The sequence below is a fragment of the Osmerus mordax genome, chromosome 16 (assembly GCF_038355195.1).
Source record: "Osmerus mordax isolate fOsmMor3 chromosome 16, fOsmMor3.pri, whole genome shotgun sequence".
In the NCBI taxonomy this organism is placed as follows: domain Eukaryota; kingdom Metazoa; phylum Chordata; class Actinopteri; order Osmeriformes; family Osmeridae; genus Osmerus; species Osmerus mordax.
In genome coordinates this window covers 15060240-15082767 of record NC_090065.1, presented here as the reverse complement: position 1 = coordinate 15082767, position 22528 = coordinate 15060240, and the positions used below count along the sequence as shown (strand labels likewise).

Genomic DNA, 22528 nt, shown 5'->3' with positions numbered 1-22528 from the left:
TACACTGACACCTGTAATCTGAATGAAGGTAATTTGGCCCAGGGATGTCTTTGTGTGCACGCTGTGTAAGATGATTGTCAATGACAAAGACTGGTGGGATGTCAGGAACAGAGGGACTGTCTCTCCAGTCTGCACTGTGAAAATGACCAGGGATAGTCTGCTGGGACACGACACAGAGAGAAGGGCAGATCACCCTGGCTCTGTGTGGTCTCTTCTGTCCCTGTGTGCTGCCCTGTCCATGATGCCACACCACATCTCCAGACCCAACTCTCACTAGTGATCGAGATCGCACGAGATCTTGTGATGAGCGGTCATGACTGATTTGACTAAGTGATGTGCTCCTGGCTGGCTGTGTGCTGGTGTTGTACAAGAGGCTCCGTGTTGTTCTCTGTGCCTCCAGGCACATGGATGCGGGGTGGGGGGAGGGCAGCCTGGAGCCCCTGCCTGGCTCAGAGGGAGGCTGGGCTGGATTAGACGGCTGACAGCTGGGCCATATCTCTGGAGGCGCGGGGCAGAGAGGCCCCCCGACTGGCTACCACTGCACCAAGTGTCAATTTGGGCGTGAAGGAAGGCTGGAGAGAGGAGCGAGCAGGGGAATGAGGGAACAGGGGGCCGCTGGTAGTCATCTGTGAATGGACCTCAGCAGAGCGTGGGCCCTGCACACCGTTAGGCATCAGGAAACACACAATTTATTTAGGAGATTCAGACTTGGGAGCACAAATACGGCAGGCACATATGAACGGACACACACACACCAACGTAGGCATACAGTACACAGTCGGTTTCAAAGGGGATGTCTGAGGATCCTTCTGTTTCTGTGAGGAACTTATCTTGATTTTCAACACAGGCTACTGAAGTCTTCTGTTCAAATGTTCTAATTGCATATTCAAAAATGTTACCAATCTGATGAACAACCATTTCTGATGGAAATTTCAATATTTCTCTCGATAATGAACAAAAGGGTTGAAAAGCACCCCACCCCAGGTAGTAAACCCCCACAATTAGCTGCAATCAAGATTATAGACGACTTAACAGAAACAACACATTTGTATTTCAATCAAGGAATTAAGTCACGGGATGTCTAAAATTACTTGACCAAATGGATATTTGAAGCACTAAACACTCAACTTTGAACTTTCAGGATGGTTGATAGCAGGATTCAATGGTGTGGTAACAAACAAGACATGGAGGAGAACCATAGAGATTTTCTCAATCCTTGGACACCATTGTATATTGACTGCAGTGTGACTACCACCTCTGTGATATGGTCCAAAGTAGACTGTATTACCCAATGATGTCCTAATGTGATTTATTTTTATAAATGAGGGTGGGTTGTTGGGTGAGGTGGGGGTGGGGGTGGGGGCCAGTATGCAAATGTTTCCCCTCATTAAACAGTGGCACCACACACATAACATGATCTTCTGCTGCTTGTTTTTGTGCATTAACGAGGTGCAACGATGGCCGTAAACTAATGACACCGTAATGATGACGAGCCTCGTGATGAAGCTATCATACGACATTTTAGCATTTCATCCTCATCAGTATGAAAAATAATTTCCACAGTTTAAACAGCTAAAGAACAGTTTTCATAAGGTAAGCTATGCCTCTGAAGTAATTAGAGTTAAATTTGACGATGGGTTTTGGGTTGAAAGTAAGAATTCAATACATTCAGAGTGTCTCGTGATTGATTTACTCACTTACTTTCAAACTGATAGGGAATCAACGTTGATTTCTTTTTATATTTTACAGATGCTATAGTCTCTATATGGTCGGTTCCTACCCACAAGCTCACTCTATAAAAATGTCTGGACAATTTACTCTCTGTGGCTTTTATAGTGAAATAGGTACTAGGTTTGGTATGAAGATTCCACTTCAAGTTGTTGAATTATGAATCGTGATTGGTTAGAAGAAGTTCCTATCTGTAGAGCAATACAAGTTGGACTATTCACACTTTTAAAACTTTTCAAGTCCAGAGAGATCTTGATAAAGTGAGTTTGTACTTACGGGTGGCACCGTCTAGATAGGCCCGCTCCCTTGACTCCACAAGCTGTTGGCTGGATACGCCCACACTGCTGCACTATGTAGAAAAAAAACTGACAACCTTTTGTGCGGTTTTCAAAATAAACCCAACGGCCGACAGCAGGCCTGATTCAAGAAGCAACTGAGGAGAACACACGGTAATGGAGTTGAATAAAGTTGAGAGTAATAAAATACAATATCAAGTGTATGAGTGACTCATATGAAACTATTGGATTGTTAGATGCATAATGCCAGGTTAGTTATGTTTTGTTTAACAAGTTTGTTAAACCATAACATTCCTGAGAAAACAACATAAATGAATTTACAATCTGAAAAGATCCATGTTACGTCATTCCCCCTTCTGTGCTACTTTTGAAATAACAAGGACATTGGATCATTTATATTTTTCTAGGTGAAAAAACGTTAGCACACAAACAGTATACTTAAATGTTCTACTTTCTGCTGTTTCAGCAGTATGCTCCCCATCAGGGCTCATACTAAATCACCATTAAACAATCATCTATGGAGGATGCATCTGCACAGAGACATGTTTTAAATAAAACCCAACCTACACCTGGGAGGCAAATACTAGGCCCCAAAAAAGCTCTTCTGCTTGGCACTGCTTCTTCTCTGGCAGGTCTGTAATCCTAACTCTCATCTTAACCCACTGTAATCCTAACTCTCACCTTAACCCACTGTAATCCTAACTCTCACCTTAACCCTGGCCCCTCACCCTGGCTCAAGGGTTCACACATGTGAAATCCTTTCTCTACATGAAACAGGATTGATTTGGTGACAATGTAGAATTAAATTAAATTTGAATCTATGTAATAATGTCTGTTTTGGTTGCGACTGTACTTCAGCATTGACTCAATGGTAACCAAAATATTGGACAATATGTATTGTCCATGTATTGTCACTTGCAAACAATATTTCAACGCCCTTTTTCTAAGACCCTCCTAGTGTCTTTGCATAAATAAAATGTGTTTTTAGCATTTCTTTTATTATTTACGTTTATTTTAAATGCCAACACGTTTGGGATAAAAGAGTACTGTACATCCATTTACACACACACAGTGCTGCTCTATAGTGTTCTAGAAATTGATGTAGCATTGTAACAATAACAGACTTCAGTAAGAAGATAAATTCCATCGGATTGCTTGAAGTGAAACAAGAACTGTGCAAATGCACTCCACACCACTTCCCTGTGAATGAACCAGTGTTGAACCCGTGTTTCCTGACAACTTTGGTAAAGTTATTGTAAAATGAAAGTCTCTGAAGGTTTCTATGAGCATTTGTGTTACAGATAAAGTCATCTTTATGACTTTAGGAGCAGTGAGAAGATTAACCCCATAACTAGCCGACATCTCACTGTTGATCTCTGCATCATTAGTCCACATTAATAACCCATGCAAATGAAAATGGCTTTTTTATCATCTTAATGACATGGCATCTCCAATCTCTATCTCCAGGCAACTGTCCTGTGAGAGCAGTCATTCACTGACTCCTGTGACCTCTAGGTGTCTATGTCTGTGTGTATACGTGTGTGTGTGTGTGTGCATGTGGGTTTGTTTTTTCATCAATGTGTGTATGTGTGTGTGTGGGGTGGTGGGGTGGTGGTGGTGGGGGGTGGCAATTGCAAAAGTAATCAAACGCTATTACACAAACTGCACACAAAATCTTTTTCTCTCACACACATACACACAGACATACAGTACCCACTCTCCAAACTAAAAATGATGCCACTGCCCATTAGAGAGATGGATTGACAGGAGCACAAAATAAATCTTTGTGGCAGTGAGTCAGAAATATAAATAGAGCACCTAAGATAGATTTTTCTCTGGTGTTGATGAAGCTACCTCTGGGGGCAGAGCCTACCTTTTTAGTAATGAGGACAACCACAAACCCATCGGTCTGTTAATGAGGAATGATAGGTCGGTGTGGGTGGGCGACTCGCTAAAGAACCAAAGATTATACCTCACTGGAGGCTTTCTGGGCTGTGGTAACACAACAACCATTCATATCGTCGAAAATAATATAAAGATTAAAAGGAGAAAACATCTCTATTGTAAGAATGAGCCCCACCTGGTGGTTCTGGTACAGTTTGACTCAATTCAATGGCATATCACACACTTCATTATGTTGGTGCTGCGCCCGTCCAGGATGTTAAGACCAGTGACAAGGACAACTGTAGAGAGAGAAGTGTCGGACTAGTATGATGAGCCACCACAGAGATGGACCTAAAAGCTTGCTGTTGACCTTTAAATGATTCTTCCTGACAGTTGTTTTTGATATTTGTTTATCAAAAAAAGGTGCTCAAATCCATTTCAATCTCTTGACATCCACGTAACGTTTGGCCTCCATTTGTGGAAAATTGCTTTTCAAGGGTGCTATGGTCTCTCAACACTCAACTTCCCCTCCCATACAAAATGTTCAGCCATTAACAGCTCAATTAGGTTTAATGAGATCAATAAACAATCGTGATATCAGGTGGGCAGGGAAGAAGAGGCATCTCTCAACTATCCAGCCTATCATCAAAGCGTTACACTTAGCTAATTATCCTACCAGCAGCACCAGTCAGTTAAACCCCGCCACCAGAGACTGATCAACTACTCAGGGTTCTGATAAACACACTCACAGACACGCACACATCCTCTTCCCACACATCTGATTGGACAAGAGTGAATAATGGTCATGCTATGGCCAGTTTGTGTGTTACAATAGGGTGCAGGGGACTGGACACAGAATGTTGTGTTGCGTGTGAACCTGAGTTTGAGTCCTGCTAACCCATTAGAGCACTAGTGCTAATCAATGCAAGGCCTTATGGGTTGTATAAATCATCTGCTGACACCTGCGGTATAGGTCGTTAACACGAAGCCCACCAGGGATGGGGAGAGAACAAACATCCACACACCACAGACACACACACACATGCAACAATGATGTCTGTGTTTAGGACTCAACTATCACACCAATGTTCAAGAGTCAGGATATGAGAGACAAATGTGCAAAAAACTGCAAATTAATAAAATAAGTAAAAATAGCCCAATCAGCTACAGAACATATCTGGGTTGGTCTCCCTGCAGGAACCCCTATGGCTAAGCTTCCTGTTTCCAAAATGCAGCTTTCTAATAACACTCGGTGATTCCCGTTCAGACGATAACCGCACTGCAAACCTCTTCAGACCACCGGAGATACTTCTCAAATATTATGAGGCAAAAAGAGAGGTTCCTGTGAAAATGTTAATTGAGGATGCAGTTATACTGCGTGTGAAGGCATGTTCAAAAGTGCACACGCAGCCATTTGTAACCTGAGTTGTGGTACAGAGTGGGACCATCTGAAGACTCACAGGCCCTTTGATGTCTCTGGAACACGGGCAAAATGCATGTGTAATTAATAAGCCATTTGCATATGATGAACTAGGGCACTTAGTCAATGTTCTCGGGATACAAATACCTGAGGAAAACAATAACAACAAAGGACATTAAAAAAGGGAGTCTACGCAAGAAAAGACAAATCTATGGCTCGCTCTGGATTAGAAATACATTAGCAGCTAATTATGTCCTAATTGCCAATATTTGAGCAGGTGTTTGTACTTAACCAGTGGTGGTGCCCTACTGGAAGCAGCTCATCAGGGTGAGTCTCTGGTGAATCGTCCACTCGGTCCTTAGTGGATTCGAAGACATAGAAACTGTGATGTGGCCTCAGTCGCTTGATGTTACATTTCTCTCCGTACACAGACATAATGCAGATTTACATGTGGGGTTAAGGCTACTGCTAAGACTAAGGTTCAAACAAAAGGCAGAGTCCATTAAAACTATCTCTACCCTGTGAAACTCATTCGAGTGTTTCTGTTGCCAGAAAACATTCCTTTGAGATATTCCATGAGATATTCCCTATACAATTAGTAATAATTGACAAAGAAATTGACAAAGATTCAAAGCTTTTGTCAAATATTTTCACAGCAATTTGAAATGAGAATATTTTTTTTACCAGAGGTTGATTAAATATTGAGCTAAGGAGCTTCAGAGATCTTTTCTCATCGGCCTACTCTGGCATTTGGCAGAGAGGGTGCATCAGAACATCATAAATCCCCTGTGTCGGACCTCTCCGGTTGAACAGGCTGAGTAAGCAGAACACTGAACCTTTCTTGGAGAATGTGAAAATGTAGTTCTAGCACCATCTATATATCATTACATTTTTCTTTTAGACCATACTGTTTTTAAGGCAATGAGACAGGGGAGAAATTGCACAAAACAAAATCAGAAGTATTCATTTAGGACTAATACTGAACAGAATTATCATTACATGTATATGTATTGTTTTAATGTATTATAAATGCAGCATCATACAGTTGTGTCAACAGCAAGGACAGGAGTATTCATGACACTAATATTGACTTGTTTATCTTTTGAGTCTGCACTGTGGAGGCCCACATTAATGCTGGATGTCTGTGTGTGTTATTGAAACAACCTCATTCACACACAGGCCAGTACATTTGCTTTCCACTTTCAAGGAATCTTGATATCTTCCTCCCAGACAGTTACCAAGTCTGTCCCAGACTCTACATCAAAAATCTGCAGAATCTTTTCCCTCTCTCTTTCTCTCCGTCTCATTCTGTTCCATCCCTGCTCGCCCACCGTCATATTGTTTGACCTTGAATGAGATGCTGTCAGGCGCTTTTTAGAACATAAGCGCTGCAGTTTCCCATAATCCTCTGGGAGCGTTGAGGTGAGAGCTGTGGCCCAGTAGCACTCCGAGTGGCTGGCAGCGGATCAAAAGCAAACGAGGTTCCCGAGCTCATTCCAATTATAACAGCACACACTATCAACTACAAATACAAACAGCACGTAAGTGATAGCGCTGGTGGCCTGGAGGAAGGCTGCCAGAGAGCAGGCAGCATGCTAATCAGGATACCTCTTGCCATGGGCTATTTAGGGAATAGCCTCTCATCCCACCAATTCCCCATGCCAGAGCCGGGGAAAGAGAAAGAGAAAAAGTCAAGTGAATTCCCGTGGTACACAATCCAAGGACAAAATATTAGAAAATGGATCTTTATATTTTGCTCTTGGCCAATATCCATATTAATTACTAACAATACACAAATCACATTTGCTGAATTAAATATATAGTGATTTGTCAAACATGTAGAGTTGGCTGACTACTGAGTGGTCTCAGGAAGTGATCGCTGGCTTTTAATAAAACATGAGTAAACTTGAACAGAAAGTGTTTAACAGAGGTTTCAAATTGCCTCAATGGAGAATATACTAATATCAAATTCCTTATTTTACAATTCATTAATTTAAATTCATTTGTAATATTCTGACATCGTGGTTTTAGCTCTGGCAAAGAACAAAAAACAAGGCTACTTTCTCATTCACAGATCAGATCACACATCTGTACATCCCTGTGAATCTGGTTACCCATCAACAGTATCCTCCACAGTGTAATGCTGTGCCACACAATGCAGTGATTCATATTGTGTGCTAGAAGGAGAAGATAGTGGATATTTGTGTTCGTGTATGAGTGTGTAGCGTTTGTGTGTGTGTGTGTGCAGTGCTGGTAGGCGGCATGCGTCCCCCACTCGCGCGAACAACCCCTCAGAGCTTGGCATCTCTCCAGAGCCACGCAGGGGCGGCGGAGGACAGCGGGAGCCTGGGCGCGAAGCACACATTGTGCACCGCGGGACCCCACCAGCCCCGGCCCGAAGGCACAACTCTCAAGGACATGGAGAACTGGGGCAGAGAACTTCCATGCTGCACACCGCTAGGGCAGGCTGAGCTACAGAGAGGGAAAGTTTTCAAACTGTCATTGATAATTATGTTGTTTTTGAAAAGAGGGAAGCATATGACGGAGACATTTTCAATTCATTGGAAACTGTGTGTGTGGTTCTGTAGCATGTGTCTGTTAGGAAGAGTGTTTTCTATATTTCTTCTGCATTTATTCGAGATCCGATTTTCTAGTCAAAATATAATTAATGAAATGTAGTAATGACATGCTGATCCCAAGTTCGAGATTAATTTCAAATTTTGCTTCAAAATAGTAGGCTAGTATTATAAAGGAAATATGTGCCAATCATGTCATCCGTCCACAAATACAAATACAATCTTAAAATGGAAATGACAGCCAACTGTTTTACTTGTTCTGTGCATTACTATAATCTTTACCCCACACAGAGAATACGGTTTATACTCGTTAGTTTGCAGAGCGCTCAGAAATGAGAACCTGTCTGAATTCCAAAAAGTGTATCGGTTAAACCTCAAACAAAAAGCTCATGTTAAGGCATTCGGAGCAACAAAGAGAGAAACTCTACAGAGGTGCTTTGAAGGCAAAGGCCTCGTCTGTGGAGACAGTGTCTCCCCTCAGCAGTCCGGCTCTGCAGTCGGGTCACCCCCCCCCCTGACCCTCCTCACAATGTCAGAGGGGAGGCAGCCACACTGAGCCGAGATGGAGTACCCCCGACCAGACCTGACCACATCGACCCACGCCGCCATCCTGGGCCTCTAATGGAAGTCCCGGGCGCCCAGACGCCTCCCCTCTCGGACGGGGGCGTCCAGCAGGGCCGGGCTCATCATCAGAAGCAGCGGGCCCCGTTAGGCCCCCCCCCTCTCTCTCCAGGCCCCGTTTTTTGGGAACATTGTGGGGCAGATGTGTCCAGATGAGCACGCTCTCATTTGCGGGGGGACCAGGTTAGTGCTCGGCCGGAGGGCCCCGGTAGATCGATAGCTTTATTTCCCTAAAACGCCAGCATGGGGAGTGTCTGCTCACAGGGGCGCTTTTAAAACCGCCAGCGTCCCAGTGAGGACGGGGCCGTATTGATCGCTGCCGTGTGGAACTACGTGCGCCTTCTGGGGAAGGATCTATTTGTGTCACCCCGGGCTGGGCTGGGGCTCCGCTGGAGGAGGAGAGAACTCAGCCAATGGAGGATGCCAAAAAACATCAAAACAGCCATGTTTACAGATTACCCAAAGGGAAAGCAAATTACAGCAATTATGCAGGCTGTGGGATTACTGATATCAGCATACCTGCTATTTCTTCCAGAGACAACTTCCATGTACACAAACAAAAACAGCACACTCTTAATTGCAGTTGATGGCTAAAGAGCACCAAACATTGGGATTTGAACAGCACTGCACTTCTGATGCAGGCGGCTGAACAAGAATTCTTGATGGGAGACACGAGTCGTTTAAATCATTTCCCGTGATTAAGACAGATCCCATTTGGAAAATTGTTAGTATATGTATGTACTGAGCAGCATAGATTTGAAATGACTGAACTAAGATGTCTGTAGGCCAACAAAAGCATCTGATGATATGACACATTTTCATTAGTCAACCACCACACCATGCACTTTCAGTTTACACAAAACTACACAGAGTACACTACACAGAGTACACTAAAATCACATGCAATGGTTCTAGGTCATATTCATCCCTCAAACTCCTTCATCACAACTCTGTCCCTTCCCCTAGAGATCTGAGAGGATGTTCACACTGTCTTTTACAGCCTCTCAACGTGGAAGTAAATCACAGTGCATGTTGTGATGTTTGGAAAACACACAAGTGCAAACAAGACAAGATTGCTGAGGACATTAGTTATCAACATTGATAGAGTATTGGAGAAGCTATTCTCTGGGGTGTTCCGGGGTCCTTTATGGATTAGGTAGGCTAATTGGGTTGGCTGTCTTGGCTCTGCTTTCTGCAAAACACAATTGACACGGGCAAACTCAAGAATCTAGGAAGAGATAGACTGCTTGCGTAAGATTTTTCTTTATGATTATGGATTTCTGGAGTCACGCAGGAATTGACATTGCAGCTTGAGGAATTAGCAGTTTTTTTTTTGATTGGGTCAGAAATAATCAATAACCGTGCATTTCGGTCTCCAAGTTCACAGGTAGTCTCTCTACTGCACATAAAACAGTAGGATCCATCCCTCTTCTCCTTCCTCCGCGGAGGGCTTTGTGAGCCTGGAGGTTTGGGTGTGGAGGGTGGGTACCTCGGCCTGGCTCTTTCACCCTGGAGCTCTGCAGAGTTCCTGCCCAATAAAGCAGACTGCCTCCCAAGGGGCCCTCCCTCAAGCCCTCCAGTCAGCGCTTGTTTTTGCACCATTTATTTAGTGTGACACATCTCCAATTAAACTGTGGAGGCTGCTGCATTTCCCCCATAACTACCTCTTATACCTCCCCATAGACTTTCTGTCACACTGTGAGAGAGAGAGACAGAGAGAGAGAGAGAAATGGGGAGGCATGGAGATGGAGAGAGAGAGGGTGAGACAGAGAGAAGGGGGGGGGGGGGTACTGAGGGAAAGAGAGAGGGAGAGATCACTTTTTGCCTGGCAGCTATGATCACAATGTCATTTTCCCCTCGGTGGTTAGAGCCCTTTCTGAAAGGTGCTCTGAATTCTAATTATCAAAATATTGAACAAGATAATCATGCTCTGAAATGATACTGTCACTCTGCTGTTTGCCTTGCCATCACACAGGGCACAGTGTGGAATCATACTTTGTTCTTCTTTTTTGTAATATACATTCAGAACCCCTGAATCGACTCTCCTTTAAAACCACCTCAATACTGTATTAGTCAACACGTTTTACATATTAAATAATTTGTTGGCGTTATACATTTCAAATCAAAACTTTTAAAAACAAAATTGTCAAGCCAGAGGAGCTGCTCAGCCTTTCATCTTCAAAAGCTCCACCATGAAGTGCACATTATTGTGTCCTGAATTCATGTGTGCCTAAAAGACATCTTCCATGAGGGTTACAAACTGTTTCCTACCACCCCCTCATCCCGGCGCCCCCCCGCGGCCCCAGACAGAGTCACAGGAGGAGTGACTTTGTCCGACCCCGATCCCGTCTGTGAGAGCGCAGCTGAGGGCGGCAGCTGCCGGGGAGGACTGGTGGGGGGGCGCCCAAAACGCCAGCTCTGCCAAGCGGAGGGGCCGGGGGGAGCCCCAGTGGCAGCTGGGAAGGGTGGGGCTGCCAGCTGTGGAGCAGCAGGATGGTGGGGTGACGGGGAGATGCCACTAGACCCCAGCCATGCGCACACCCACACACTTAGGAGCACTTTTACACAGACATAGTGATATATAAATGTGTTGCTCCAAATTCGGTCTTCTGGAGAACAAACAGTCCCTCTCCTCAGCAGCTCAGGCCCTTTCTAACGCCATGGCCACACAGCAGTCACGTGCTGCAGCCACACATCTGGCATGCCATCTGTATCCCCCCCCCCCCCCCCCCCCCCCCTCTGTGACAGGTAGTCCCTCTCTCTCTCTAGAGCAAAGGGGGGGAGGGGGACGGGGAGGTAATTTGGGGTGTAAATGTGCCCCGGACCTCTCCAAATGGAGCTGGACAGATCCGACATGCTGAGTAAGGACTGCTGCTAAAATCAAGAGCTCGCTGATTAGCAGAAAGATATTTGAAAGCATTGCAACTGGTTCTATTGGTTTTCAACTACGAGAACGTAGTGATTAATGACATTCGATGACTGCCCTTGGTTACAGTAAATCATCCCTAACCCTTGCTTCACCAGTCAGAATTTTGATCAGAAAAATTGAAAATTAGTCACGTTACGATTGATACAGTATACTATTGATTCTATTGAACTGGGTCATTACTGTTTTTCATGGAGTATGCTGGATTAAATATTGTAGCTAATGATAATTTATTAGAAAGTATTGTTTCTAGTAAATCATCGTCATATCAAAGTTAGTTTAAATTTGGTGCTATGCCAATGAAGAAGCATTATTTTACTGACAACTTTATTCAGGGGAAAACAATAGCTTCCAAGATGAATGTGTTGTAACAGATGGAGGGAGGGGACTGTAGGGTTGTGTGTGACAGAACATCAAGACAGAGACAAAATAACCTCAAGAACCCAGAATGACAATATACAAAATTGTTCCTGTGATGCTTATGGCATATAGGATGTAGTAGTGGAGTCCAGGTGTGTCTGCCAGACATCATCTTTATAGATGTCATCCCCAGCAGTCAGATAAAAAAAAAAAAAAACGTTACATCTGTGTGGGTTTAGTATCTATGTACATTTCCATTAACAAAGTATCAATTCAGGCCAGGCAGTCACATGATTTACAATTAACTCAAGTAGCAGAGGACACAACTAAACAAAGAGGGGACTTAAAAATGAAAAGACAAAAAAAACAACAAAAAACATTCTTGGATGTCACAAAAACAAAACCAAACTTCCATTGACACATACAGCTCAAGGAAACCAGATGTTTGACTAGTCCCCAGATTCTTATACAAAGTTAGCTCCATCTAAAAAGCATCAAATACAGTTTTTTTTTTTTTTTCTTTACATCACATACTTTAGACGGCCCTCGACATGTACCATGGCCTAGCAGAAGTCACCTCTCCACCTCACACATTCAGCCACCCACCTCTTCCCTCCCCCTCCTGAAGTTATTGCTTCTTATGTGGGGGTGTGGGGGTGGGGTTAGAGGATGGAGAAACGCAGCCCCGCGCTATGGTTATGGTCTGTATACATCTGTCCCGTGTATAGATATCTTTTAGAATATTAATAATAAATTCCCGTCGCCCCCATTTCCCCAATTTACAATACTCTGGGGAAGGCAGCTCAATTTCATTGAAGGCTTTGCTGCTCAGACTACAACAGGACAGTGGTGGAGCTGGGAGAAGGAGGAAGGAAGGGGGAAAAAGAAAGAAATTGTACACAATGACCCCAGCCCAGATATTAGAGAGAGTGTGTGCGTGCGTGAGTCTGAGACAACGTCTCAGCGAGCTGCAGCCGTGGCAAAAGTCCAGATAGTTGAAGACGGGTGAGAGGTCAGGGCTCGGGGTTGGGGGGGGGGGGGGGGGGGGGGGTGAGGAGGTGGCACGGCCTTCTCTCATTGCTGGTAATTTCCATACTGACCCTACGGAGAGAGCAGAGGAGTCGATGAAAAAACATCACAAGGACAGTTTAGTCTCAGTAGAAATATGCACGGGTAATGTTAATATTGATACATCTAAATAGGATGCAAACAAGCACGTCTGTCGAGTGAACCGTATGGTAGGTGTACGGTAAACATTTATCTTTTTTTATTTGGCTGCATTGGCTGAGTTTGACCAGCAGGTGGCAGCATGGCCTCATCGCTGTGGTAAAATCAAACAATTTGTCTGGTTTCAGCTGAATGGCCACATTGGGGGGGGGGGGGGGGGTTTAGTAGAAGAATGATCCAAGTGTGCCATTCTTTGAGGAAGTTATTTAATGTCAAGTGCATTTCTAAACAGGGGTCGAAATAGGCCTTAGACGTGTGTGTAATGTTGCTTTTTGTAATTCATTTCAAAGAACTGTTTTTTTTAGGTTCAAATAGCACTACGTTACAACAGTGCTCATTGCAACCGGTGCAGTGGTGTTTTCTTAATAGCATGAGAGGAGACACACGACAACAGAATGATAAGCTGAACATCAAACTGATTACTGAAAGAAATTCCAAAGCTCCATTTTTACTCGTACAAACTGTGCATGCTGTGTTTTCGAGGACCTCAAGACTTAAATGCGACCCCTGGTTACAAAAATTGAGAAAGCAAAGATGGGAAAACAGATAGGAACAAAACAAAAAATATTGAAAAGAAGAAGAGTGAAAAGAAGGAGAACCAGAACAAATGCAAGAAATAAATACAAAATAAAATGAAATCAAGGCTAGGTGGTGAACAAAAACAAAACAAAAGAATAAAGAAAAGAAAATGAATAAAAAAGTCTAAGATTTGACGTCGAGGTCTTCACAGCAACCATTACCTTTGCTTCATACAGAGCTAGTCAGAGGGGGTTTCAAATCCCCGGGCCTTTATTTCCTCATGTGTCCCTGAATATTCAAAGATATAAAGATATCAAAGGGTTGCTGCGGCCCCCGCACAGGACCACAGGAAAGCACAGCGCAACATGTAGACCCTCAACCACTGTCACACGCTGCCTTTCAAATGCTGTACAGGGAGAAGAGAGCGCCCCCTTACTGTCTGGAGGCGCTGACTGTACCCAGGTCCGAGTCACTGGACTGGACCTGCTGTGTTTGTTAGCCAAGACTCGGCACTGGTCCCTGCATTACAACCTAAAGACTAGCAAGGGGCAGCTCTAGCTGCATCAACACCTCCTCAAATCTGTCTGCTAACCCCCCCACCCCCTTCCACACACAGTGACAGCATGCACACGACCTATGCCTTCCCTCATCAGTTAAAACTCCAGGCTCAGTTAACCTAGCATAAAAAAAAGACATTATCTCTGTACGTTTGTCTTTCTTAATGTCTGACTTGACAGTAAACAGATATATAGGGAACACACACACATACACAGCCACATACGGGCAAGTGGCTGCTAGGAGGGAGCTGTGTTGGGGGGGTGGGGGGGGCGGGTACTCACCTGGTCGTAGCCATAGGGACGCTGCTGCTGGGCCTGGGGTGGGCCCGGCTGGGGGGGCCGGTAGCCCCCATACTGCTGGCCCTGGCCCTGGGGGTAGTTGGGATATTGCCCCGGGGCACCTTGGGAGGGACCTGAGGGGGGGGAGATGGAGAGGACAGGAGGGTGAGGACACTGGTCTTCAACACAGTTGGGTAGGACTACAAGTGTTCCAGGACTACAAGTGTTCCAGCACTACAAGTGTTCCAGCACTACAAGTGTTCCAGGACTACAAGTGTTCCAGCACTACAAGTGTTCCAGCACTACAAGTGTTCCAGGGTGGGCTCTACTTTGAAGCATTTGATAGTACCCAATTGCTGACCTAACCAAGTCAATGAAGTGAATCGCCAATGTACAAGTTCTGTATTTAATACAGATCTATGAGGTGCAGGTGTCTGATACACTCAAGTTGATCTTAGACCGGACAATGAATACAGGAATGAAGGGCAGTTAAATAGGATGACAATTTGGGGGGTTTTACTCTCACAAGAAACGTCAGGGGGGATGACAATCAACATAGCCTTTGCAAACACAGAAAGAGGACGCCGCATGCTAGATAGCTTTGGTTTAGGCTTTAGATAGGGCTCCTAGAAATGGTCCTGAAGTTCCATGTTCTATGAGCTAATATAGCAGGGTATAGTTCAAACATTGGAATGCTCTGAATATAATAAACAAACAGTAGAAATGTAATAAAGTAATCATTAGTTGTAATCTTTAACTGATCAGTGGTTAAGGACAGACCCTTTTCAACGTCTACATGTCCCCCCCTGGGCTACTCAGGCAGTCTTAACAACTCATTTATCTGGTTGTGTCCACCTCGTGACAATGGCAGCCATTATTTTATACTTGTTAGAACAGTCTACATCTTCCAGGACAGACAGATGATAGACAGACATGGCTGGCATAGGTTGGTGGATACTCTGGGCTCTGGTTCATGTGCACGCTCTCCAGATTATCACTCAGTAATGAGGTACAGAGAGAGAGGAGGAGGAAGGTGAGCGAGGAGGGGAAGACTGAGAGTTCAGGGCCAGGAGTTAGGGTGCTGCTGTCTTAATGGAGAGAGACATAAAGGAGATTCCGTGAGCCTTCATTAGTGGAGCCGACCTCATTAAAAATCACTTCATCAGCCCGTCTGCGTGCTGGAGCTAGCTAGCTAGCCTTCTGCCACTGAGGCCTGGCTGGCTAACTGACTTACCAAGATCTGCATCGTTAAGCACCCACTAATGCCCGATGCAGTCAAACAACCTTGCGGAGGCCTTCAAGAACCTAAGTGTGTATGTGGGTGTGCCAGATTGATCCTAGCCCAAAACCTCACCAGCTCATTACTGACATGCGAGAATGGCCTCTGGCTCAGAGGGAGAGCGAGCGAGAGATGAGTTCCCAAACACGGGTGAGGAGCGCAGCCCTCCTCGCCCACTCTCCCATCACCGCCCTCGGGGTTATCCTGGGCCAGCCCCCCTCTCCTCCCCTCCTCTTCCTCACTTCTGTATGGCTCTCGCCTGCCAGAGTGTTGTCCAATAGCCTGCTCATGGCTAAACTTCGTCGGACTAGTGTAACCCTGCGTCCTGTCTCTCAAACATCTTCAAACTGAGGTTCATGGGGGGGGGGGGGGGGGGGGGGGGGTGAGAGTAACAGAGACAGAAGCATGGGAGAGACAGAGAGAAAAAGCAAGAGGGAGAAAGAGAGGGCGAGAGTAGTAGACGCGCCGTTTCACCGTCCCACCTACCGTAGCCCTGCTGCTGTCCGGGGTAGCCCTGCTGTCCTGGGTACTGCTGCTGAGGGGGGTAGCCCTGCTGCTGGGGGGGGCCCTGCTGGTAGGCCTCCTGCTGCTGGCCATACTGGGCGTTACCTGCAGGGGGAGACAGAGAGCGGCATCAGCAGGAGAGCAGCACCGCTCCTCAACAGCAGCAGCTTTCAGCCAGAGCATTCACAAGGGTGGGGTGTCTGTTGGGAGACCGCTTTGGTCCGAGACTGGGGTGGCCCAACGGTTACCCCCTCTCACCAACACCCCCCTCTCGTGGTCACTGTCTGTTGGCTGTCAGCTGTAGCTCTCGCAATGTTGTGACGCCACTTTTCAAAAAGAATGAAAGCGAGAACCACCGAAGCAGGTCAACAGACGGTGAGTGAAGCGTTGGGATATCCCGACGGGTTTGAGGGCTTTACGCCTCAGCTGGTTACTGCAACGCCGTCCAAGTAGCCTTACCTGACGTCATAAGTGAGACGCAAATATACAAAAACAGTTACAACCAAAATAAAAGCCCACATGATTTTAAAACAATTCATGAAAAGTGAGTAATGAGAGGGGGGGGGGGGGGGGGGGAAGACACAAATAAGACACACAAAGCACGGACAGAGAAATGGACGACGACTAAAAAGCAGAGTAGGCTGTGAGTAAAGCGCACACGGCAAGCTAAGGCTGCTCACTCGCTGCTAGCTAGGCTAGCCAGGAAGGACTGTGGACGTGGTTAATGCAAAACTGCTCGTTCGTTGAGGTCCTTTCCAAAAAAAAGCCTTGAGTAAAGCCCCCCAAAAAAGTTGACTCCCAGACCAAATCAATGGCAGAGCAAAGTGTCTGCTTTCACCTCCTCATGTGCTTGGACATGTGAAGACGTTTGCTAAGGTATCGCCTCCTAGATACCTCCTTGGTGGCAATGCAGTGTGGGCTCCTCACAAGGCCTGTAGAGGCCTACTTCAGGATACAGTAGTGGAGAACAGTAAGTGTGACCTACATGGTAGTGACAGGGAGATAGGAAGACATGTTAATGCCCCAGGGGCAGGAAATAAAACCCGGCATTGTCTTATGAAGGGAAACGGAACCATGGTTTGAAAGCAGGACGAACACTCATCACAGACTTACAGTGTACATGTTTAATACATGTTTATCAATATTGCTTTTAAAAGCGGATATGCCATGTTCAGCAAACAGCCTTGTGTGTGTGTGTGTGTGGGGGGGGGGGGCAAGGTTTTATTTGGTAACTTTAGTGTGAAAACAGTGAAAGGTTTCGGGAGAGGAAGATAAAGAAAAGCGTGGAGCGAGTCAAAGTTAACCGACACAGGAGGAAGTCGTTTCTGGGAACATGGTCGACGGTGACACAGCGCGGAGAGGCTCTGGCGCTCTGACGAGAGGCCGACGTGTTCTGATGCACAGCCTCAAGGAGCTACCAAGACACAGGGACGGCTCTGACTGAAATAACAGCTGAGCTGTGGGGGGTGGGGCGGGTTGGGGGGGGGGGGGGGGGTTGTTAAGATGAGGCATCCCTTCTCTTCACGTAACAAATCGGCTTTGAGGCTCGCTAGGGACCGGCCCCTGCCGGGCATGTCTCGTGGGGTGTGTGGCGGCTCTTGACCTCATCCCTCCTGTCCGTTCTGCTCTGGGATTTAAGACTGCTCCTCTTCTCTTTTCCTTTTTAAGTGTTTATTAGCTGGCGAGAGATAAGAGCTCGTGGTTTGGGTTTTTTTTTCTGGGAGAGGCCGGAGAGTTCTCCTACCTTCTGAGGCTCCCTGTGCTGCGTGACTGTACTGGTCCCCATAGTAGTCTTCCTGCCCTGGGTACTGCTGAGGGGGTCCTACACATACACACACAGCACACAACATACACACAAGTAGATTCAAGGTGTTGTTGGGGGGTGGGTCATACTGTGTTCGGGGAAGGGAGTGAAGGGGGTTGGGGTGTTTTTTTTTTGTTTTTTTTAGCTTTTCTTTTCTCTACCCCCCCAGTAATATGCTCTGGAGCACTCTGACCAGGGCCTCCGTGGATACACCAGGATAGGGGTTTTAGCTGTTTCGGAGACTGGGAGTAGGGTTGCGTCCAGGACTGACAGGAAATGCCAAAAAAGGACTCCAGAGCACCAGGGCGTGTCTAATAGGGGGGGTGGGCATGTGGGGGTGGGGGGGGGCTCGCCTGCGTCAGTGAGCAACCACAGTGAAAACAGGGTCACGTCAGAAGGAGAGAGGGGGGGGGGGTTAAAGAAGAGGGTAGAGGAGAGGTTGTAGTCCAGTGCCGGTGGGCACTCCCCCCCACCCCCCCCGACACCGCTGCCCGCTGAGGAGCATACCTTGCTGGGGGGGTCTGTAGGGCGGCATGGGCCTCTGGCCCATGACATGGTTCCCCTGGTTGACCTGGCCCATCATGCCCATGGGGTTCTGCTGGCCCTGGTAGTGCTGTCCGCTGGCGCCGGGGGGCATGTTGTACTGTTGAGAGGGGGGCTGATGCTGCATCATGGGACCTGGAGAAGACACAAGGATGGAACACCACTTCGTCAGCATTGAAACGTGCAGGAGAAGAGTTCAGGTCGAGCGCCAGCATCCATGACCCATAACGTCAAGGTCAACAAGTGTAGCTGAAACCACAGAATGAGCTTTCTGGATCCTGCGTTGGGGAGGGCTGTGTGTGCGCACGCGCGTGTCGCCGGGCTGTAGTCACCTTGGTTAGGCTGCATGTTCATGTTGGGCCGGGGGCCGTAGTTGCCCATGGGCTGGCCCTGGGTCATGTTCATCTGGGCCTGGGCGGGAATGCCCTGGGAGGAGGGGACAGAGTGGTTGTAGCCGCCCATGGAGCCGTGGCTGCTGGGGGGCATGTTCATGGCTCCACTGGGCATGTTGGGGGGCTGGTTAGGGCCAGGCCCGGGGCCCTGCATGGGCATGTGGTTAGGGCCTGGGGATGGAGCAGAGACTGGTCATCCCTTCTGGACACAGTCTATAGCACGATGCTAAACACACTTACACGCTACGTGTTGTTTACCTTCAAAAAATATAATAGCAGATATATATATATTTTTTCCAAGCATTGAAATTGATCGCTGATTATGCCTGAAGCTCAAAGCCGCCAACACACTGAACCGGTAGAGCCCATTTGCATGGGCACATACAAACAAATGCACGTGCACAAAACACAAACAGCAAGTCAGACACGACAAAACAAGCGCAGAGGAAAAAGCAGGTCCAAGTCTACTGCTGGAGCTCTCGGAGGGGGTGACATCATCCTCCAGCACGGCCAACCTCCCTTGCAGCTCGGCGCAGTTGCTAGGCAACCCCGCCACTACAGGGACGGAGCGAAGAGAAGGGCAGACGAGGGCGGGTGGGGGATGGGGGGAGGGGGGGAGAGGGTCACTCACCAGGCATCTGTCCATTCATCTGGTTCTGCATGTGTGGGGCCGGGGGGCCTCCGCTGACCATGCCGTCGGAGGGCATGCTGTGGCCGTGGGGGGGCTGCGGGGGGGCTCCACTCTGGGTCATCCCACCGGGGCCCATGGGCATGCTCTGACTGGGCGGCTGCAGACACACAACACAGGGAGGAGGAGGAGACACCGACGGGGATTAGACACGCGGTCTGGGCTGCCAGCACTGGTGAGGACCGACATCCAGAGAAAAACCAAGGAATAAAACAACTGACATGACTGACAAGAACTGAATTCAAATGAGGACGACGTTCGCCTGCTTTCTTTTTATTGACAAAATATACATGATAGATATGATGCTCTATGCAGGTTATATATATGAGGCTGAATACATTCAGCAGCAGTAATCTCTGGGCCATGAGGTGACGGACACAGATAGTCCCCCGGTTACTGTAAAACTTGGGGCTCAACATGAGAAACAGTATGGACATGATGACAATCAAGAGACCCTATCGCCATTACAGCCCACTCCTCCACACATACTCACTTCAAGCTTTACCTCTGGGATGGGGGAGTCACACTTCTGAAACCAAGTAAGAGCATCTAGGTGAACATGAACACGTCTCCCCCCTTGGCAACAATGGGGAAGAGGGGGGGGAACAGGGCAAACTGGAATTGGTTACATATGAGGCATTTCAGTTTAGCATTCAACCTCACATGCACCAAAGTTTTATCAATGCTCGAAAGCCTTTGAATATATATTAGAGCAAAAGAGCGACTCGCTCCAATCCATGTACTTGCCAAATGTGGTGGAATTCCTAATCAGTGCTGTAATGGATAAGTTAGTCTTGCTCTGTTGGTGTGTGACGATGCCCCTAATCTCAAGTCCCAAATTGGAATTAATGGAAAGCAGATGATCAGTTAATAGGCTTTTTAACTGGACGGTAGCCGTATGAATGTGAACCACGTCATATTGTTGCAATGCCGGTGGGTAAATCTTGATGTGTCCAGATAGATCGGTTGAATTAGCATTTCCTCTCAACGCTCCTCGTCAGAGTGGCTTGGATGGTATTTTCTTCTACCATGCAAGTCGAAATTCAGGTTCCCAGCCACGGAACAGGTGGCCAGTAGTTTTCTTCATTATATTTTTTAATTGGTCGTTTTAATAACCTAACCCCCAAAAAGTAACCCCATGTAAAGTGATTAAGAACCTGAACTCTGACTCGTGTCATTGACAGCCACAACAGGTAGCTCTACCCCAAAACGCATACTCACAGCAGGTAAGAGAGACTGCATGTTCTGATTGGAGTCTGCTATCGTGGCCAGGTACACTAAATTTCTGTGGAGCATCTGCTGATATCTGTTAACGAAAAGGTCGTGAAAAAAAGATGTTGGTTTCTGGTGGGTTAAGAATACTGCATTATTTCCAGATTTTCTATAATTCAGCTAAAGCATATCAGTACAACAACAATAAATAGTCATTGATGACAAGTAGCATAATACTTTGCGTGAGAAAGTCCATCTAGTACTACCAGTAACTAAGCTTGAAGAACTTACTGTGAACACTCTGCTGTTTTTCCTTTGCTTTGGAATTCCATTATACACTGAATCAGTTGATTGTTCTCATCCAGTAACTGAAACAAGTAAATCAAAGACAAAAAATAAAAAATCTCAAATAATGAAATTCATACAGACAAAAACCGTGTTACGTTTACAAACTGTGACATTGCAGTCAGCAAGATTAATACAACAACATAGCTTGGTTAGCTACTGGCTGAGTCTATACATTGTAGCACTGCTACTACTGTGTACTAGCAGGTTTACCAAGTTCAGTTCTTAAGGACAAGATGCATGGGAATCAAATGCAGCCAGCTACATGTGAAATATTCAAGACTCAAAAGGTATTGACTTGTTGATTCTTGAAGATATTGGATAAAATATTGATTGAAACACTGAAAGGTAGTCATGTGGCTACTCATCCCGCCTAGCATTGACTAGTATCAATGGATCCGAATAATTTGAGCGTGCCTAGCTAACAAAAGAGGCTTTTTGTTAGCTTTCCAGCTAACAACCAAGCTAACATACCCATAGGCCCCCACTAGTGTGGAAGAAATTCAACATGAACAGATACAATTGACTTCACATATTCAGCGTTTACATGTTCGATGAACTCTCCCGCTGAGTTCATAATGACCGCGCTACACCCCGGCGCTATATTGTTACCAATCTATTTCCCTATATCGACTTGGCCGCTAGTTTAGCTCCTAGCTAGGAGCTGATGCTACGACTCCATTCTGTTACTGGTGCGTGATCAAATTAATTACCTTTTGTATTCCAGCGGGGGTTATATCACCTTTTCCACGCTGTCTGTGAGGAGCAAATGCCACCGACATGGTGATTAACTAGGAAGTAAAACGAACGTAAACATACAAGTTATCACCTTACTAACAAATCTCCAGAACTCACACCAGACAGTTTTGAGTGGGATGCTGTTCTGTAATGTAATGGTCCTGTATAGGGGAAACCGGTAATGCAGTTGAACAACGTAAAATGGGTAATGATATATGCACATGATTTAAACCAATAAATATGAGTTTAATAAATGTCTGATACACAACTTAATCCATAAAGACAATTTTTTAAACAATGTTATAAAACATCTTGATACAAAAACACATTGTGTGCCTACTTTCAAAATGGTATAATCCAAACGCACCCCAAAGGCCACAGGGGATTGAAAAAATGGTATATTCCTCGAGTGGGGTGGTTCTCCATGAAAAGAAAAACAGAGGAATTATTTATTTCACACTTACTGTTCCAGTCTGATTTATTAATTTTATCACGAGTCTTATATAATTAATAAATGCATTGAAAAGACAACATCCACGAGGGAAAAATATTGCTAGTTACGTCCATAGATTTTTCCATTTTAAAGGCCATAGCTCCCTAATCATCCGATTGGTATTTTAACATCCATAA

The 22528-nt window shown here is 46.0% G+C and overlaps 1 protein-coding gene across 6 annotated transcripts; it reads right to left on the bottom strand.

The window, feature by feature from the left end:
- Nucleotides 1-11770: 11770 nt before the first annotated feature.
- Nucleotides 11771-22015, bottom strand: ss18 (SS18 subunit of BAF chromatin remodeling complex). Of its 6 annotated transcripts, XM_067253584.1 has the most exons (12): nt 21874-22015; nt 21107-21183; nt 20825-20909; nt 20097-20132; nt 19547-19703; nt 18856-19086; nt 18488-18658; nt 17921-17998; nt 16159-16281; nt 14397-14527; nt 13779-13845; nt 11771-12912 (listed from the first exon to the last, which is right to left on the bottom strand). In XM_067253584.1, the coding sequence occupies exons 1-11, from the start codon at nt 21940-21942 to the stop codon at nt 13828-13830; spliced, it is 1176 nt and encodes a 391-aa protein (XP_067109685.1). In that variant the 5' UTR covers nt 21943-22015; the 3' UTR covers nt 11771-12912; nt 13779-13827. The 6 variants fall into 6 exon arrangements, with proteins under 6 accessions (XP_067109685.1, XP_067109683.1, XP_067109684.1 ...); XM_067253582.1 differs by lacking the exon at nt 13779-13845; XM_067253583.1 differs by lacking the exon at nt 13779-13845 and having other exon boundaries at nt 20097-20129.
- Nucleotides 22016-22528: the final 513 nt, after the last annotated feature.

Excerpts from the sequence above, each read along its gene's own strand:
- ss18 (XM_067253582.1), bottom strand. The coding sequence starts at position 21,942 with ATGTCGGTGGCATTTGCTCCTCACAGACAGCGTGGAAAAGGTGATATA. Across the intron at positions 20,910-21,106 it reads AAAACAGCAGAGTGTTCACA|ATATCAGCAGATGCTCCACA; the intron begins GTAAGTTCTTCA and ends TTTCGTTAACAG. Across the intron at positions 19,087-19,546 it reads GATGAATGGACAGATGCCTG|GCCCTAACCACATGCCCATG; the intron begins GTGAGTGACCCT and ends CTCCATCCCCAG.